We start from the raw sequence: 18,915 nt of genomic DNA on the forward strand, positions 1-18,915 counted from the left end.
TCTGGAGGTACAAAATTGCCTTTTAGGATGAAACCTAAAGATTGACTGGTATTCTCCAACATTCACTGTCAACTTTATGTTGTTCCCCAGGGGTGTGCACAAGGGAACCTCCTTTCTACATCATCACAGAGTTCATGACATATGGGAACCTGCTGGATTACCTGAGGGAGTGTAACAGGCAGGAGGTGAATGCTGTGGTGCTGCTGTACATGGCAACTCAGATCTCCTCAGCCATGGAGTACCTGGAGAAGAAAAACTTCATCCACAGGTAGGAAGGACAGTGAACACCCTTGAATCTTGAGCACAGAACAATCTTGATGTATTTTCATCCCTTTCAGTCTGTCACAGCATTGATTGGTGTCATATATTTAACACACTAGTGCAGATCTGGCACAGTCTATTAACCTGCCCAAAGGATGGGTTTTCTCTCAAAGCTTTTCTCTTGCCTTTGAAGTAGATGCAGGTGAAAGACACATCAGTACTTATATGTTTTGGGCAAGGCCTGAAATTTGAATTTAAGCCCTAAGTAATGGACTTTTAATGGAGCAGATAAGGCAGTTCCTTGTTTCTAACAGCCTTTCAAACCAGCTGCAGTTGGTGATGCTGGATGTGTGCAGGTCCCTCCCAGCACCGCCCCAGCCTCTGTTCTTTCTTGTTTGGTTCACTTTGTTTTCCACTGCAGGGATTGTTCCATGCTATTGTCCAGATTGTGTATTCACTTTAATAAGCATTTCTACTGTCTTAAAAGTCTCAGGGACTCTGACCTTTAAAGCGTGCTGCAATTATGGCTGGAGCTTTGCGTTCCTTGTCTGCAGAAATGGGCTCCTGGCAATGTAATGACACATCCTGCACCAGGGCTCAGAGTGCCTGAGCTTTGTACAAGATGCTCTCAGTGTTGTAGCATGACCTTTCCTGCCCAATTAACTGGAATATGGAATTAGCACGTGGGTTTTTTAATGCAGACAAATATGAAGATGGTGTGTAAAGTTCTAGGTGCTCTTCTAAGCCATGAGTTGCCTTTGCTGCTTGAAAAGCCTGGTTAAATGCTGCTATCAGTCAATAAATTGAACAGTGATGCTGCCAATTAAAATTTCCAGCCTTTGATTTGCTCTGTTGAAAGGATTTTGTCCCTTCAGCCCGCAGGAAGTAAACTTTAAAAACTCCTTTGTGTGAATCTCATTTGTCTTCTCTGCCATTCATTTCATTTCCTCTTACTTCTGATGACCCATTTATCTAAAATAAATAGTAGCTTTTTTCCTTATCAGCCACCCCCATAACCACCTACCCAATTATTTGAAGAGTGTTGTCACAATTCACATCCATGGATTCAAATGCTGTGCTCTGACCTCATTTAATGAATCAGGAAGGAGGAGGAATTTGATTATGGAGAGGAGCTTTTATTTGGATACACATTGTAGTAATCAGCATTGATAAGAAGGTATATTCAAAAACACTGTGAAATTTAAATGGGCATCCAGTTAGATGTACTTTTTTTTGGTTTTTAATTTATTCCAGTTGAGCAGAACAAGCAACAGAAACAGCAGTGTCTGCCTCATATCTAAAGATCTCACAGGAGCTTCCTGGTACAATCAATTTTTAGTTCAATGTGACATAATCTGGAAAAGTGTTTTTAACAAAACCTAATATTAGGAGAAATGTAGTTCTGTGCTTTACATTTTTATCCTGAAGCATTTCCAAGGATGCAAACAGCATGTACAAACCAGAGAAGTGGCAAATGCAATGTGCACATCTCTCACCTGCCAGGGCGGGGCCAGTGGTGGAAAAAAATACAGAGAAAAAGTTAAATCTGCTTTTTGCCCAGTCCTTTGAAAATGCCAGCACTGATAACAGAGGCTCCAGCAGGTTTGCAAAGGCCAAATGCTGGTTGTGAACAAGTTGTGTTGTGAAAGGTGGTACACCTGGGAGGAGAAAGAACAGGACTAGGAACTCATCCTGGTCCTTAAGCAAGGACTGGAAAAGGAGTTCTGGAGAAAGGCTGGGGTGACTGAAGTGCTACAGAGGTGGGCAAGAAGTGAGGAATTGAAACTCAGTTTATTCAGTGCTCATCCCCAGCTATTGATAACTTGAGCACTGACATTTCTTTGAAATATTTTTATCCTGAGGGTGGCAGCTTTTATTGAAAGTGAGGGGGCTTCTTGAAGCTCTCACTTCAAATTAGAAGAAAAAAAAATTGGGATGACAGTCTTACGAAGAGGGAATGGAAAATAACTTTCCCTCTTGTGTGTGTGCATGTAACTCCAGAATTTCTGTGTAATATTTGGATCAAAATAATCACACAGGCCCAGGTTTCTTCGGGAACAGCAGGCTGCCTTGCTATTGCTAAAAGTGAGATGGTAAAGAATTCTCATTGCCTATTTTTGCCTCTTCTTTTTAGGGACCTTGCTGCCAGGAACTGCCTTGTAGGGGAGAACCACTTGGTGAAGGTGGCAGACTTTGGCCTGAGCAGGTTAATGACGGGTGACACCTACACTGCCCACGCTGGAGCAAAATTCCCCATCAAGTGGACTGCACCAGAAAGCCTGGCCTACAACAAGTTCTCCATCAAATCCGATGTCTGGGGTAAGAATGTGCATGGGAAATTAATGCAGATGATAGTGTTCTTTTCCAGGGCTGGGAAGTGAGGTTGTTTGGAACATTTCAGGAGGGAGCAGCAAGTTCCCTGGTTTGGGCAACGTTGTTCTGTGAGCTTGTCAGAATGCAGGAACTGATCTCTGCTTAGGCAGTCTCAGCAAAGAATGCACACCTGATTATATATATTTGAGTTAGCAAATATGAAAAGTAAAGGGTACTGTAGTGTTTATAGAAATGTAGAAATGGGGCTGAAGTGCACCAGTGCTACTGCCTTGATGGGGTTCTGGCACAGGATTATGAAGTGATACATTATTATATAGCCAAAAACTTTCTAACTACTTAAAATGAACCAGATTCTTTAGTCCTTTATGTTAAAAAAAATAATTATGTGTGTATCTGTCTAGTGATAGCTCCAAGCTTGTCTTTCTGCATTTTAAAGGAATAATCTTTGGAATGAGATGAGGAGAAGCAGAGGGAAAATTTGATGACAAATGGTTATTGAAGAGCCCTGAAGTGCTGGTGATAAGAGTAGACTTAGCTAAATTGAGCTATATTGTATCAAATCTGACCACAGAAAATCTCATTGTACTTTTATCAGTACATTTCTTTGGGTTTTATATCTCTGCAATAGCTGTTGGTCAAATTCTCAAAACTGCCCAGTGACATGAGATAGAGGTTTGTGGAATGTGGTCCCAAAGGCACTTGGAAAATGATATCCTGAGCATCTTCTATGAATAAACCAACAGACAGTAGTGAAGCAGAGATGAAGTTTTCTGCAGTTTGGGTGAAAATGTGCAGAGAAAGGTTTTATGTTGAAGAAACTTTTAGGTGGATGGGTGATGTGTAAAATATTTCCTAGATGGAGGAGGAAAAGCCAAAGCAGCCCCCAAAGGAGTATGTGATTGCTGATCAAGATGTTTCTGCTGCTTTGGGTTTCCATGTGGTGTTGGCTGCTGAGTGTCTGCCACAGTCTTAGGATGTTGCTGTACTGCTGTGGTGCTTTTCAATAACAGAGTATTTGTGGTGAGGAAAGATCCCAGAGGAATATGGGGTATCTTTATTGAGGGTTAATGTAACCTCAGGGAGCAGAGCTGGGGCAGTGGACTTTGGGATCCCATCAGAGATCAGCTGTCCCCAGAGGCCAGGGCTGCTGCTGGGCACGCCAGGGTTTGGATGTTTTCACCTCACTGCCTCAAGACAGCAATCAAAGAAAATTGTGCACAGCAATGTCTAATGTAAATTGCCCTTGGTGGCGTTGCCATGTAATGTGATGTGATTTCCTTACTTATGCAGAATTGTAATCGCTTTCTCTTCAGGTTAAGAACAGAATAGGGTGACTGAACTAATTACATGCAGGTTGTTGAACTGGTGTTGGGTTTATTCTGTGTGCCTGACTCCTGGGTTAGCTGCCTGACCCCGCTGCTGACCTGCATCCCCACTGACTGCTGCCACTTGAATGCCTGTTCCAAGACCCTTTTTGTGCTCTCCCTTTTCCTATTCAGCTTTCCCTGGGCCCAAAATGTCTCACCCTCACCGTATCTCGTTGGTAGCAGCTGCTCAAACTTTCCACTCACTGCTGCCTCCCAAATTCCCCTTCCAGACCACACTGCAGCTAAACAAGGGCACCCCAAAAACACTGAGCTATTAAAATGTGCGAGTCCTCCAGGGAGAGGTTGCAAATGAGAGGAGCTGTCACACTGAGGGAGCGACTGCAGTGCAGCAGTGAAGCAGTTTCAGCTAATCCACTGTGAAGTCTCTTAATTGTGCCTCTAATAGGACTTGAAGGATCTCAAGGCGTTCAGGTTGGAGACAACTGATACATTGAAAATTAGTCTAATTCTACCCTGTCATATCGCAGGAGACTTGTCTGTGCTGACAGAGAGCCTTGTTACGCTTCTTTAACATTTAAGCTGCTGCTGAGCATGGGATCTGAGCCACCCAGGGCTGGTCTAAGTGTGCAGCACTGTTTAGTGACTACTCCCACTAAACATCCTCTCAAATTCAACATGAAAACAAAGCTTATTGATTTTTTTTTCTCTCTTTTTTTCCTTCTCTCTTGTTCTTTACTGCAGCCTTTGGTGTTCTGCTGTGGGAAATTGCAACCTATGGTATGTCCCCTTACCCTGGGATTGACCTGTCTCAAGTCTATGAGCTGTTGGAGAAGGACTATCGTATGGAGCGTCCTGAAGGCTGTCCTGAGAAAGTTTATGAGCTCATGAGAGCGTGTAAGTGTTTCTTAGCCCTGCAGATGCTGCTTTGTAGCTCTGCAAGGGTGCAATAAAAGTGCAGGGGTCTGGCTGTGTACCACAAGGCATGAGTCCCCTGCCAGTATCAGGGAAGGTGCAGTGCTGTGTGGAAGTGTTTGGTTAAAACTGCTTTCTCTAGAGGATGAACATGCTATGAAACCAGCTGTTCATCTCTGCTGGGAGCCCACAGGCCCAGAGAGGAGATTTGTTGTGGATCTCAATGCTTCCTTTGTCTCCTTTTTCCTGACAACTTAAAGAAAAGCTTGTGCTCCAAGGATGAAGCAGGAGCTTCATTTGGCTTCTTGCAGGACAGACTGTGACTCTTCGCTGTGGCCTTTTGGTACGTGACTCAGTGCCCTGCACTTTCCCCAGCAGTGCTCAGCACCTACTGTCACACACTGACACCAAAACCTGATTTAGGGAGTGCTGGGTGTCTGCAGCTGTCACTGAGCCAAAGTGGTTGCAGACACTCAGCACCCTGTAAATCACATTTTCATGTCAGTATTTTATCTCAGTGTATTGGAAGGGAACTGTGATTTCTGGCTCCTGTTGGTGCAGGGTACTGAGTGAGTGTCTGATGCTGGAGGGAAGATTTGAGTGGTGCTGTGCTTTTTTTCAGGCTGGCAGTGGAGTCCTTCTGATAGACCATCCTTTGCTGAGATCCATCAGGCCTTTGAAACGATGTTTCAGGAGTCCAGCATATCTGATGGTAGGTCTGGGTCCCTGCTGGACCAGCAGTACCAGGGGTGAGGTCAGGGCTGACTGCATCCTTAACTCTGCTGTTATTCATAGATTGCTTTGCTGTGAAACTCAGTCCTGTGTTCTACTACCTGGTGTAAATGATGTGGAAAGCAGTTATTTGTTTACATGGGTATTTTTTCTGGGCAACCATCTCATTTTAAAGGTCCAAATGGCTGAACTACCCCAAGGAACCCCGGTTTTGTGTTGTTCACTTTTCTTTTGTGCTATTAATTCCAAACAGAGCAGTAGTTTTTTATCTCCAGTTGATTGCAGATATTGTTTTTCTTCTGTGCCTTGCAGAGGTGGAGAAGGAGCTGGGAAAGAAGGGCATGAGGAGTGTAGTGAGCAATTTCCTGCAAGCCCCAGAGTTGCCAACCAAAACGCGAACGTCGAGGAGAGCTGCAGAAAGCAAAGATGCCAACGAGGGCTTGGAGACTGCTCATGCTCGAGGCCAGGGGGAATGTGGTAGGTTTTAATTAAAGTCATTATTCCTTCAGGAAATACAGGGGGAAACAAAATGCACATCTAGCTCCAGGCCCTCACGTAGGCAAAGCTGTGCCTAATCACAGGTGCCATCTCGCTGTGTTTCTGGGTGACAGGCTGCTGAATTTGCTGTCCTGGGTCCAGAGCTCCTTTTATTAGTTTTTGCAAAGGTGGGCTGTTAATTCTGGAGCCAGATACACACAGCAGCTGGGAGTGTGAATCCTTAACTGGCTGAGGGACTGGTGATCTCCCTGCTGTTGCTTAGAGAAGCCCTTGGAGTTCTTTTAACTTAATGGCTGTTGCCTGCAGCTCCCCAAAGACCAGAGCCTGAGCACAGAGCTCTCTGATCATATCCTCTTCCCATTCCCTGGCAGGAGCTATCAGTGGGATCTCCCACTGCATCTGAGTGCTGGGTAATCTGCTGTGTTCAAGCCACTTTACACTACCACACTGCATAATTTAAAGCAGGGTGATAGCTTGGGTTTAGCAAGCCCCATAAGGGAGGTTTCTTCACTGTTCCATCCTACCAGATTTGTGCTTGCAGCACAGAAGTGTATTACTCTTGGCAGGCACCAAATATAATTTCAGCGAGGGACAAAGAGGTATTTACAGACTCTTCCATAAAATTAAACTTCCGATCAGTTTTTTCAGGCACTTACCTTCCATTCCAAGGTAATAAAAGCAGTGGTAAAAGGCTGAATGAGTACAGGAGATTTGTGTCTAGCTCTATGCGGGAAAAACAAGAATGTAAAATGAAATGCAGTGGGGTTTTTTGCAGCTCCTGTTGAGGCTGCCTCTTCTGACCATTCATGAGACTGACCTCTTTTGTGTAATGTCAGATTCACCCAGTGGTACATGTGTCAGTAACCAAAGTACATCTGGGCAGAGGGGAGGGAAAAAGGGGATTTTAAATGATGAAAAAAGAAAGTATCAGTGACTCAGGCAGGAAGGTTATTTACCATATATAGGAAATATAATTGCCTATTATTACAAGCTTTTGAAGTTAAAATAATTTCATTTAAATACTTGAGAGCTTTGAGAAATTAAAGTACAGCAGGCATAATACGATTTTAACATTATGCTGGGAATCATTTCATTCTTTACTGTGGAAGAAATTTTTTCACAATAAAGTTTTATTGCAGTTTCCCTTCCAATTGTCAGTGTTTCCATAGCAAGTCCAGCAGCTGGAAGCTGATCCTTAGTGCTAGCTGCTAGTTTTCTCTGGATTTCTGCACCTCTACTGTGTCTGTACTCAGTAGGGCCATGATCTGGCTCTTCTGGCTGTCCCTGTCCCCCTGAATCCCATGGGAATGGTGGAACTGCAGTGTTCCTGGGCAAAACATGTTGCCCTCTCAAACTACACAAATATTTTCTTTTCAAATTCTCTCCCCTCAACCAAAATCCATTCCTCAGCCAAAATCCTACCCATAGCATGATGATCACCAGTTTGTGACTAAGAAACATCCTTCCTTATGACTCTGCTTCATCTCCCTTCTTGCTGCCTAGTCAAGCTGTAAATGTATATGCTGCCCTGCAGGCATTCCTGCTTTGGATTAGAATGCCATTGGAGTGCCTGGCCTGGGAACGAGCCCCTCTGTCAGTCAAGCACAGAGACCTTCAGGACTCTCTATGAATTTATTATAAACCATTATTCATTTTTAAGTACTGCTTGTAAGTGGAGAGAGGGTCACCCCCTGGCTTCCCTCTGCAGCAGCGCTGCTGGAGGAGGCTGGCACTGCCCCTTTTCTCTGTTGCTGTACAAAGCTGAGCATCTTCCCTGTGCTACGACCTGAAGTGTCATAGCTTGATCTCCATTTCTGCTCATGAAACAGTCCTTTCCATTCCCCACAAAGGATGACATCAGGAAAATGAACGAGGAGCCTGGGGATGGAGGTGGGTTACGGAGGTGCCTTATTAATTCAGAGGGTCAGCGATTCAAAAGACAGCAATTGCACAGGGACTAAAGCAAAGGCTTCTTCCTATTTATCTTCTTCACAGTGTGAAGTTTAGACAAATCTCCAGATGTGAGGAGGGGAATCTGAACACAAACATGTTGTGTTTGTATGTCACTCTTCCAGTCAGAAACCCCCACAGGGAAAGTAGTTTGGCAGCCACCTCAGGAATGAATGGATGCAGAATCATGGACCATGTTCAGTCTAGGCTTGAGTTTGGCTGCACTTGATTTATTTCTGCTCTGAAATTGTGTCTGTTTAGAGAACCTGCAGCTTTTGGAGGTGCTGCACTGGTTGGATCCTGTAGGAAAATAGTTTATTCTGGCTCTTTGAGCAATGCTGAGAAAACTTCTCTTTTCCCTTGCAGACCTCCTGGATCATGAACCTGCTGTTTCCCCCTTGCTCCCACGGAAGGAGAGGGTGGCCCTGGAGAGCAGTTTGAATGAAGATGAGCGGCTGCTCCCAAAAGACAAAAAGCACAACCTCTTCAGTGCCCTGATCAAGAAGAAGAAGAAAACTGCCCCCACCCCTCCAAAAAGGAGCAGCTCCTTCAGGGAGATGGACGGACACTCGGAGCGCAGGGCGGGTGGGGAGGAGGAGTGCAGGGATGCTGGGAATGGAGCTTTCATTGCCCCCTCTGCAGACACAGCTGAGCCCTCCAAGTTCCAGAGCCCCAGCAATGGGGCTGGTGTTACCAACGGGGTCGTGGCTGGCAACTCTGGGTTCTTATCTCCCCACCTACGGAAGAAGTCCAGCACGATGAGCAGCAGCCGAGGGGTGGCTGCTGAGGAGGAGAGCAGTTCCAACTCCAGCAAGCGTTTCTTGAGGTCCTGCTCAGCCTCCTGTGTGCCCCATGGAGCCAAGGACACAGAGTGGAAATCTGTGACACTGCCTCGGGATCTGCAGTCCACGGGACGCCAGTTTGATTCCTCCACTTTTGGGGGGCACAAGAGTGAGAAGCCGGCGCTGCCTCGGAAACGGGCGAACGAGACCAAGGCTGAAATTGCTGTCAGGGGAACAGTCACCCCTCCTCCACGGCTGCTTAAGAAGAATGAAGAGACTGCTGATGATGTGTTCAAAGATGCAGAGTCCAGCCCTGGCTCCAGCCCTCCCACCCTGACACCAAAACTTGGCCGTAGGCAGCCTGCAGCCCCTCCTTCCTCCAGCGGGCTCCACAAGGATGATGGAGTCAAATCCAGTGCCTTAGGTACCACTGTGATGATGGACCAAGGTTCTGCTGCCAAACCCAACCCTGCTGGGTTCGTGGGGGCCAGCAAAGCCTCCTCTGAGGAGCCACGCCTGAGGAGGCTCAAGCAGCCCTCGGAGTCGGCAGGGAAGGACAAAGGGAAGTTATCGAAGCTGAAACCAGCCCCTCCTCTCCCACTGTCTTCATCCTCCATTGCCAAGCCTGGGAAGGTTTCTCACAGTCCCAGCCATGAAGCAGCAGCAGATGTGGTGTCTGGGCCGAAATCCAAACAGTTGACTCAGGTTGGAGAGGCTGCAGGCAGTGATGCTGTCAAGCCAAACCAGTCAGGGGAAGGTGTGAAAAAGCTGGGGATCCCCTCTGTACCAAAGCCACAATCCTCTACAAAGCTGCTGCTGAGCACAGCAACCCCAGCTGCCTCCTCCTCATCCATCCCCTCTGCCCCAGGCGGGGACCAGCCGTCATCCACAGCCTTCATCCCCCTCATATCCACCAGGGTCTCGCTGAGGAAGACCCGGCAGCCCCCGGAGAGGATTGCCAGCGGCACCATCACCAAAGGGGTGGTGCTGGAGAGCACCGAGGCGCTGCGGCTCGCCATCAGCAAGAACTCTGAGCAGATGGCCAGCCACAGCGCCGTCCTGGAGGCTGGCAAGAACCTCTACACCTTCTGCGTGAGCTACGTGGACTCCATCCAGCAGATGAGGAACAAATTTGCCTTTCGGGAGGCCATCAATAAGCTGGAGAACAACCTGAGGGAGCTGCAGATCTGCCCCGCGAGCGCTGGCGGCGGCCCCGCCGCCACCCAGGACTTCAGCAAACTGCTCAGCTCCGTGAAAGAAATCAGCGACATCGTCCAGAGGTAGCAAGAAACCAGGCTGGGAAACAAACCATGAATCAATCAATCAATCACAATGGGCCAAAGCCAGCTGTGGAGAGAGTAAGGTGTGGACTGACAAAGGAGAGGGGTGTTGGGGTTAGGGCTGTGCCAAGGACGCAGACTGTGAATGGACACCCCAGCTCCAAAGGGCAGGGCTGTGTTCAGGAGGCACTTCCCACCCTCTGAACCCACATTCCCTGTGTTTCATATACTTGTAATCGTCTTATCTGTGGAGTTCTTGCCTTGTGGACTACAAGTCTAAATGCTGATGTCACACCATGCCTTTTTATTAATATTTTATTGTTCTGGACAGACTGTTGAGACTGAAACCAGACTGTTGGACACTGAGATGACATCCTCCTCAGGAGGACTTTGTACTGCATTTTTGTCCCCTCCTCTGCCCCCCTGTACATGAGGATGAGTGTTTGGATTGCAATATACCCATTGCATTTCTTGGGAGAGTTTGCCCAGCACATGGTCCTGGCCCAAGTCTGACATTTACCTGACACTAATGCAACAGATTTGGTGCTTGGGAGGGAAGGGGGGAAAATTATTAATGTAAGGTTTTTTTCAATGACATAATGCTACAAGTGATGATTGCCCAAATTCTTCCTCTGATTGCACCTGCTCCCCTTGGTTTCTGTGTTTTCAGTGGTTTCTCAGTGTTGTTGAGCTCCAGTGGATTGCTTGGGCTCACAGTGTTGGAGGCAGCACCCGCTGGTGTCCCAGCCCTGGAGCCTGTTTGTGGCCCTCCCTGGGCAGCAGAGAAGGCCAGGAGGAGGATGTGGCACTGGTGATGGCTGACACTAACAGGGCTGGTCTTTGGGGTGGGGTCACAGAGCTTGGGCAGCTCTGGGTGGCAGAGGGAGGAGATGGCTCGGGGTGAGCCATCCCCATCCAGCTGTGCCTCCAGCTGCTGTTCTGGCTGAGCCTGCACCTCGCAGTGGGTGAGAGCTGCTGGGCTGTGCCTCCATTGAATTTCCAGCTGTTTGTTTAGTGAAGGGAGATGGAGCCTGGCCCCTGCACTCCTGCAGAGCTTTGCGGGGCTGCGGTGTCTCCCTTTCTGTGCCACTGGAACCCCCTGGCAGGAGCTCCAGTGCTCTGGGGTTGAAAGCATTCCCACCCTCATGCCAGCCTGGTTCCATCCAGCATCAAACAAGGATCTGTGAGACTGCAGATCTGAGATCCTTTTCTGGGTGCATCTCCCCAGAAAACTGCCATGAAAACAACATGCTGACAGCAGGACTCCAGGCCTTCCTTGCCAAGGTCCTGTGACCTTCCCAATTAATGCTGGGAGCTAATTGTGACTGGTGACAATAGTGAAAGAACAAGGTTTAGGGCTATTAACAGTGCAATTTAACTCCTCTTAACAGTTCCAAACATGAGAAAAAACACATTTCCCATTTTCTGTTCCCCTGTAACTCGTGACCCCTCTTGTGTATCTTAAACACTAATTGCCTTCAATTGTATTTTATGCTGTTCTCTTTGGAACTGTTTGTTTTGTATATGATTTCTAGTAGTTCACTCGTGTGTGTTCATGCCACTTCTCACCCTCACAAACAGCCATGACTTAACATGTGACAAATGTTCAAAAGAAAATACACACTTCTGCCACAGGCTGCCTTTAAAAATGTAAGAAAAACCCCAACCCTTGAATTGTCTCTTTCCTGGAGGTACTGTTTTTACTTTGATAACATATTGTGCCACTATATTATACATTTGTATCTCGTTATTACACACTTTTGTAGACTTGTCTTTTTTACAGTGTGTAAATAGCTCTGTCCTTCATCTCTGTGATACTTAAGGGGGTCGTTTCCCCTTTAATTTAGTCCAGTACAGATTGTGTCTGTACATGACTTCCAGTTCTTCTCTCTTTCTCTATTTCCATTTTTTTGATTTGTTTTTTATTCCAGTCTCTCTTGCGTAGTATATTTAAAAATAAATCAATGTTGAGGAAAACTGGTGTTTGTCTGTAAGTGAGGGTTTTCCAACCCAGCTGACTCCCCTTAGAATCATCCAAAATCAGGAGTTTGTTGTTTGGATTCACTGTGACCCTTCAGCACAGTGGGGTGGGCAGAGCCAGGCCAGCAGCCCCTTCCCATGTTCTTTGATCTGGCTCTGAAAAGCCAGGAGAGAAAAGAGATACGCAGAGTAAGACTGTGTCATCACCTCTTCTAAATCCGAGACATTGCTGTTGTCTTCAAGGAGATTTATATCAGAGATTTGACTAAACTTTTCTTCTGTTAATGGTTTGTATTCTGTATAATTCAGCTGCTGATGTGTTTTCCTCCTCCTCCTCCTCTGCTCTGAAATGACCCATGAGTTTCTCTCCTCATGCAGTTCCCTCCCTCATTTCTTGCCCATTCTTATTTTCTGTTTCCCTTCAGCCTTTCTAGCAAACCTCGGGGGAGGGACATTTCCAGGCACTGAGCAGCCTCTAAAATCAGCCTCTGCTTTGATTATTGAAGATGCTCAAGACTAAAAAAGGATGAGAGGAAAACAAGGGCAGGTGACAGTGTGTGGTGTCCCACAGTTCCACAGTGGTGTTTTAGGGCTGTAACCCAGTTCTCTGCATTTCTAATCCCCTCAGTAAGTGCCTGGTGAAATCTGTGGGTCCTGGCTGAAGGGGAGCAAGGCTGAGGGGAAACCTTGGGCTGCTGGTGAGGCTGAAGAAGGTGATGGAGAAGCAGGAGGATGCACTGGTGAATATAAACAAAATTATTGGCCGGCACTTGGCCAGGCAGCGGCACAACAGAGGGGTCTGCAGCACTCAGGGAGTTGTGGGTGGGATTGTGACCAACACCCTGGCCAAGGTTGGTGTCCAAACTTGTCTATGGTGAGTAGCTGTGGGCTGATGGAGAAGCTTCACCTGCCCCAAATGCTGTCCCTGCTGGTGATTTCCATCCCTGCTGGCTTAGGGACTGCTCTGTGGTGTCGTGGGAAGGCAGGGGCTGCTTGGCCTGGCTGGGGAAAGCCCCTGGATCTTTGGTGTTGGGAGTGAGAGAGGGGGGATTAAAGGCTAAATTTAGCTGAGTACAGTAGGAGTTGATTTAACAGATCGATGCATTTAACAGTTTGATTGCTCCAATTTTCAAGGCTATTGAGCTTGAAAGTGAGAGTGCTCTGGGGGAAAAATAGCTGTGTTTGTGGTTTTGTTTTGGTTTTCGTGTCTTTGAAATTACAATGTTCGCTCTTTTAAGTTTTCATTTAATGTCGTCTTGCTTTTTGTTGGGAAGTTGCTTGTCACGAGATGTAAAATGTCAGTGTTTTATGCTCACTCTTTCTTGCAAATCCCATGTTTTTATGGTCAGGCTGGCTGGGCCAGTGGTGTTTCCAGGTGTGTCTGTCCCCCAGAATGGTCAGGGACAGCCACAGCCTCTTCCCTTGGCTGACATTCATCCCTCCACAATTGGAAATAGAGGAAAAGGGACCTGAGCACAGTGTCAGGTCTGAGGAGAGGGTTCCTGTCATCACCTGTGCACTAAAAGCAGCTGGCAGCAGAGTGGGACACTCCTTGGCCAAGGGTGAGACCTGGCCTGGGTGGGCTGCTGGAAATGATGCTCCAGATCAATTCCTGATCAGTCCTGGTGCCCTGGCAGTGCCAGTGCCCCTAAAGCTGTGGGTGAGGACAGCCCTCAGTTATGTCAGTGCTGAGCCTGGGCCCAGGGCTGTTCTCCTGGCAGATCCAGCTCAGCAGAGAGCTGACCTGCAAACCAGGCTGTGCTGCATTCACCCCCTTGTTGAGGGTTCTGTGTTTGTCCTGGCGTCTACTCTGCTGTGAAGCTCCCACCTGTGCTCCTGCAGCCTGCATGGCCCAGTTGTGATACCCAGAGTCCCTGGGCTGCAATTAACCCAGGCTCTTCTCTGCAGAGGATCCTTTGTGTTTGAGATTTGCTGTTCCTGTTGTGTGTGTGTTTGCAGCTCTGCCAGGGCTGGGGGAGCAGTGAGGGGCAGCCCAAGGGAGTGGAGCAGAGGCCAGGGGAGGGCCAAGGGCTGTGAAGGCAGGGAAGGTTAAGGGGGCACTTCATGGGCAGTCCCAGCTGTGCTGGCAATGCCTGCAGGGCTGTCTCTGCCCTCCTGCAGAGGAATCCAGGGCCTGTTTGATGCAGCTCCCTGTGGGTGGGTGAGTTCTGAGCTCTCCACCTCTCAGGGATGTTCAGGGTCTGGGTGTCCCTCAGGAGGAGAGGATCTGGCCAGGGGTGCAGCTTCCTGTGGGAGATGATGTGTGCAGTGTGCAGGGTGGGCATTCAGCCCCTCAGGGGTTGTTCCTGGCATGTCCCCCCCTCCTCCCTCCCAGCTACACCCCAGGCTCCAGGCAGTTGTTTTCCATTCACTTTTACCTCCCTCTCCAGCAATAATCACCAAGGAGCAGCAACCCAGAGCCTGGAATGCTGCCTCTTCCCAGGCACCCCGAGGTGTGCTCAGGGCAGTTCAGGGATGCCATGGCCCCTCACCTGCCCCATGGCACAGCCTGGCAGGAGCTGTGAGGAGGGTGATGGCAATGCCCTGCTGGCACCAAGCCGCCCATCAAGGAGCCCTGAGGCGTGAGGGCTGAGCCCAACCTCATCCCACCTGCCAGGTAAGTGCTCCAATTTTCAGTGAGTTCTACAGAGGTTATTGCACATCAATCAAAGCCTCGTTATGTGAGAGCTTTTATGAGGCTGTTCTGAGCCTGTTCCTCTCCGGGACTGGAGTGCAGGAGCCCAGGCATCCCCGCAGCCACAGCATTGCCCAGCAGGTTCCCTTTCCCTTCCCGCAGCAGTCAGTGCCGCTTTCCCCTGCAAAGATCCATCACAGCAAAGCCGGGGATTTACCAGCCCTCACTAACCCTGAGTTACACCAGAACTCTTCCCCTTCCTCCCTTGCCTCCCTCCCCCGGCTCCAGCGCAGGGTAAAATTGATCAGTGCGTGTTTATTGATGGTTTGAACACTCAAAAGGGAGAGGGGCAGGGGGAAGTGGTTGCCATGGAAACATCGATACAGCTCCGTTTGCGCTGCGTGAGGCGGCGCCGCCGTCCCGATCCAAACCGGGGCGGGACTGGGAGGGATGCAGGGATGGGAGGGATGCAGGGATGGGGATGGGTTTGGGGTGCCTGGGCTGCGGCTCTGTGCGGGCTCAGTGCCCTGGGTGGCCCTGCTGTGCTCCCCAGTGCGAGATGCTCGGGGCTGCAGGAGAGGAAATGCCCGTCCTCACCTTCACAGCCATCACCATCCTCACCTGAGGGCAAACCATCCTCACCTTCACAGCCATCACCATCCTCACCTGAGGGCAAACCCGGCACTGTCCGTGTCCCTCAGACCTGGGTGAGCCTGTCCTGTGCCTCCACTGCTCCCTGCTCCTGCTGCCTCACGATTGTTCCCCCTCCATTCAGCCCCAGCCGCTGCTCTGCTGCCATAGGGGCTCACGCAGCACTGCATTAAGTGCTCTGTCTGCCTGATGGATATTACAATGCACCTCTTGCAGCCTGATTTAGGTTTTTTTTTTAAATCTTTTTACTCCCCCAACCAAGTCCTGACACGGTCTCTGATTTTTGAGGGTGCAATTCAGCGCTTGCAAATCATCTCCAGGCTCATTTCTGTGCCTGCAATGAAATATCAGCCGTGGCTCAGTGTGTGAGTTGCTGTTAGTGCCTGCAGCAGGTAGTTAGAGCTCTGATTGCTGCTACCTCTGGCAGGCACAGAGAAAACACCGGGATTGGCACAGCTAAATCTGCCCAAAAGAGGGGAAGGCAGTGGCTGGGGCTCCTCCTGTGCTGGCTTTTGGGGCTAATGGTCCCCAAAGCTGCACTGATGGTGGCTGGAGCACCAGTGACACTGAGCACCTCTCAGTGGTCAGAAGTTCTTGTTTCAGTCCTTCTGCAGTAGCTCCAGCTGGGTTAGATGGTGAGGAGGCCAGGAAGGCTTTGGGAAGGGCCAGGCTGCCCGAGGAGCTGGGTGGTGACAAGAACATCGAAGGTCAGGCATCACAATCTCACCCTGGTGAGGAGTGTGGGGCACTGGCAGGGCAGTGGGGCTGTGCCAGGGCTGGTGGTGCCAGGGCAGGGTTCTGTGCCCACTCCAGGGGTTGCTAAGGACAAGATTCTCTCGAACCCTGCTGCTCTGCCCTGGTTTTGCAGGCAGGAGCTGCCTCGTGCGAGAGGCATCTTGACACTAAGCAGAATTTGCTGCCGGAGGGACTTTCCCTTAATAGGCGGGAGAGCAGCAGCTCGGTGGAGAGCTCTGAGGGACCCTCTCCTCCCTGATGGTTGGACCCGGACTACAAACAGTCCCTGGGGACTGTCAGCACCACAGCATCCTGCTGTAAACCCTCCAGCCCTGCTGCCTGGCCCTGCTGGCACTGCCCGTCCCATTGTGCCACCCCTGCTCTCTGCCAGCACTGGAGACCCAGCACCAGCCCCTTTCCCTGTGCCCCAGCAGAAGCTCTGTGTGGTCAGGGAAAGGATTTGGTAATTTCTCCTCCAGCCACCCTCCTCTTCTTCCATTGCATGGGTCGGGAAGAGGGATGGGAGATCTAGAGCTGAGCTGGGAGTGGGGCAAAAGCAGCATCCCCCCTTCCCAAGGTACCCCCAGCAGCAAAACCACCAAATACCCTTTTTTTCCATGCAAACCCAGGTGAGATGGAGCGGAATGACAGGACAGAGTGACCCACAGGAGCAAAACCCTAAATATCCTTTTTTCCGAGTAAACCCAGGTGAGACAGAAGGGAAGGACAGGACGAGGTGACCCCCAGCAGCAAAGCCCAATATCCTTTTTTTCCACGCAAACCCAGGTGAGATGGAGGGGAAGGACGGGACGGGGTGACCCGCAGGAGGTGGGGAATGCAGTCCACGCTCTCATCTCCCGAAGCGGAAGGTGAAGCCCCCTTTTTTCCTGTTGTAGCCGGTGAGTTCCTCCGCCAGGTTGCCCAGGGCTCCGCTGCGCTTCTCCCCTCCCGCGGGCAGCGCCTCGGGGCCGCCGCTCCGGCCCGGCCGCGTCCCGAGCAGCTCCCGGGCGAGGCTCAGCAGCGCGTCCCGCTCCTCCTCGCTCCTCCGCCGCTTCGGGGCTGCCCTCCAGCCGGGACCCCGGCCCTCCGTGTGCCAGCCGGGACCCAGCAGAGCCCCTTCCCCGGCCTGGGCCGGCTCCCAGCGCTCGCCCGGCGGGAAGCAGGCGCCCAGGCTCAGCAGGAACAGGCAGGACAGCGAGTAGGGTGCTCTCATCTGGGGGAAGCACAGGGAGGGGAGGCAATGTCAGGGGAGCAGGGGATGCCCTGGGCTGTTCCCCATGCCTGCTGCAGCCCCCCCAACCAGCCCTGCTAGAACCCCCAGAGCACTCGCTGCTCCTCCTGCAGCAGCACCCACCCCCAGAGAGGGTCCGAGCGCCCCCCTGCCTTCCCTTCCTCTTCCCAGAAAGAGGAAACAGGTGGTATTACTACTACTACTACTATTATTACTATTATTATTATTAATCTGGGGATAGTGCCTTAAAAGCTGCTGCAGGTGCTGTGGGCCAGGCTGTCTGCTCCACCCTTGCCCAAGGAGTTTGTTTCTCACTCCTGCACCAGACCCAGGTGCACTCAAGACCCTGCCTGCTCTTCCCAACACTCCTTAGCCCGCAGGTTTCACTTCGGTTTCACCCCTACCTTTTTTGCACCTTCCCTCTGTTCTGCTCTCTCCCTTTTTGCTCCCTATTTCCCATCAGGGATCCAAATTTCTGAGTCCCGTCCTGGGATCCAAGGGTGCTGTGGGTCCCCAGCTGTTTCCCCCAGCCTTTCACTGCTCCCTGGCTGTGCTGCCCATCGAGGCAGGGGTGTAAGGCAAGGACAGACAGACAGACAGACAGACACAGGGGCACCAGTCACTTACCTCTGCCCCTCGGTGCTGCCCAGTGCTGCCTCCCCTGGCACCTCTCTGTCCTCCCTGTGTCCGGATGGGCAGGACCCACCTTGGGCCATTAAATAGCCACGGGCGCTGATTGCCAGGTCACCCCTGGGCGTGTGGCCACGGGGAGAGGAGGGTGGGACCGTCGGGGACGGAGGGGACAGGGGTTGGTGGAGCTGCCACAATGGGAACGCAGCCACGCCGCTCATTAACACGCTGCTGCTGTCTGCTGCCTCATCTGGAGAGCAGCTGGGAGCTGGCCCTGTGTCCCTGGCAGCTGTCAGGGGTGCTGCAGGGATGCAGGCTCTCATCTGTCCCCCATCATCTGGGTGGTGTGTCCTGTGTGCAGCTCTTGGGGGTCCCACCCAGCTGTTTGTGTGCACGGGCACAACTGGAGACCCCAAACCCGCCCAGGCCTGGCCCCACATGGACATGACCGAGTGCTCCCACCCTCCCTGGTCAGCACACACGGCCCCAGTGCTGGAACACGGTCCCCAAGGCACCCTGCTGTCTCCTCCAGGTGTGTCCTGGCAGTGGAATTGGAGTGGGCAGCAGGGAGGGACTGGGGCATGGCTGGGTGCTCTGTCCATGTGAGCAGGTCCCCCTGGCACAGACACTGCCACCATCCCAGCCCCAGGGCCACCCCAATGTCCTGCAGGGCCTTGGTTTGGGCTGGAGCCCTGGAAGCCTCCTCAGCCCCCTGGGTGTCCCCAGCTCTTGTTGTGCAGTGATTTTGGTGTGGTAGCACAGACTTTTCCCCTCGGCACAGACACTGCCACCCCAATGTCCTGCAGGGCCTTGGTTTGGGCTGGAGCCCTGGGGAGCCTCCTCAGCCCCCTGGGTGTCCCCAGCTCTTGTTGTGCAGTGATTTTGGTGTGGTGGCCAAGTCCCCAGGGATGCTGTGCCATGAGCCATCCCCCAGCACAGCGAGGAGCTGCAGGGATTCAGTGCCACTCCCTTTGCG

At 50.7% G+C, this 18,915-nt stretch overlaps 2 protein-coding genes across 3 annotated transcripts in view; one reads left to right on the forward strand and one right to left on the reverse strand.

Annotated features, from left to right (window-relative positions):
- Positions 1–15,211, forward strand: part of ABL1 (ABL proto-oncogene 1, non-receptor tyrosine kinase) — an 80,097-nt gene extending 64,886 nt beyond the window's left edge. For both annotated transcript variants that reach the window (XM_005495225.4, XM_074556622.1), the window contains exons 6-11: positions 91–268; positions 2,396–2,580; positions 4,665–4,817; positions 5,458–5,547; positions 5,880–6,044; positions 8,382–15,211. In XM_005495225.4, the coding sequence (XP_005495282.2) occupies positions 91–268; positions 2,396–2,580; positions 4,665–4,817; positions 5,458–5,547; positions 5,880–6,044; positions 8,382–10,081 (2,471 nt within the window). In that variant the 3' untranslated portion in view covers positions 10,082–15,211. The remainder of the gene's footprint in view (positions 1–90; positions 269–2,395; positions 2,581–4,664; positions 4,818–5,457; positions 5,548–5,879; positions 6,045–8,381) is intronic.
- A 300-nt stretch (positions 15,212–15,511) lies between these two features.
- Positions 15,512–18,092, reverse strand: QRFP (pyroglutamylated RFamide peptide). The gene is made up of 2 exons (XM_005495227.4): positions 17,937–18,092; positions 15,512–17,291 (listed from the first exon to the last, which is right to left on the reverse strand). The coding sequence occupies exon 2, from the start codon at positions 17,289–17,291 to the stop codon at positions 16,929–16,931; it is 363 nt and encodes a 120-aa protein (XP_005495284.2). The 5' UTR covers positions 17,937–18,092; the 3' UTR covers positions 15,512–16,928.
- Between the last annotated feature and the right edge of the window lie 823 nt (positions 18,093–18,915).

Source organism: Zonotrichia albicollis, chromosome 21 (genome assembly GCF_047830755.1).
Source record: "Zonotrichia albicollis isolate bZonAlb1 chromosome 21, bZonAlb1.hap1, whole genome shotgun sequence".
NCBI lineage: Eukaryota > Metazoa > Chordata > Aves > Passeriformes > Passerellidae > Zonotrichia > Zonotrichia albicollis.

Excerpts from the sequence above, each read along its gene's own strand:
- QRFP (XM_005495227.4), bottom strand. The coding sequence starts at position 17,291 with ATGAGAGCACCCTACTCGCTGTCCTGCCTGTTCCTGCTGAGCCTGGGC.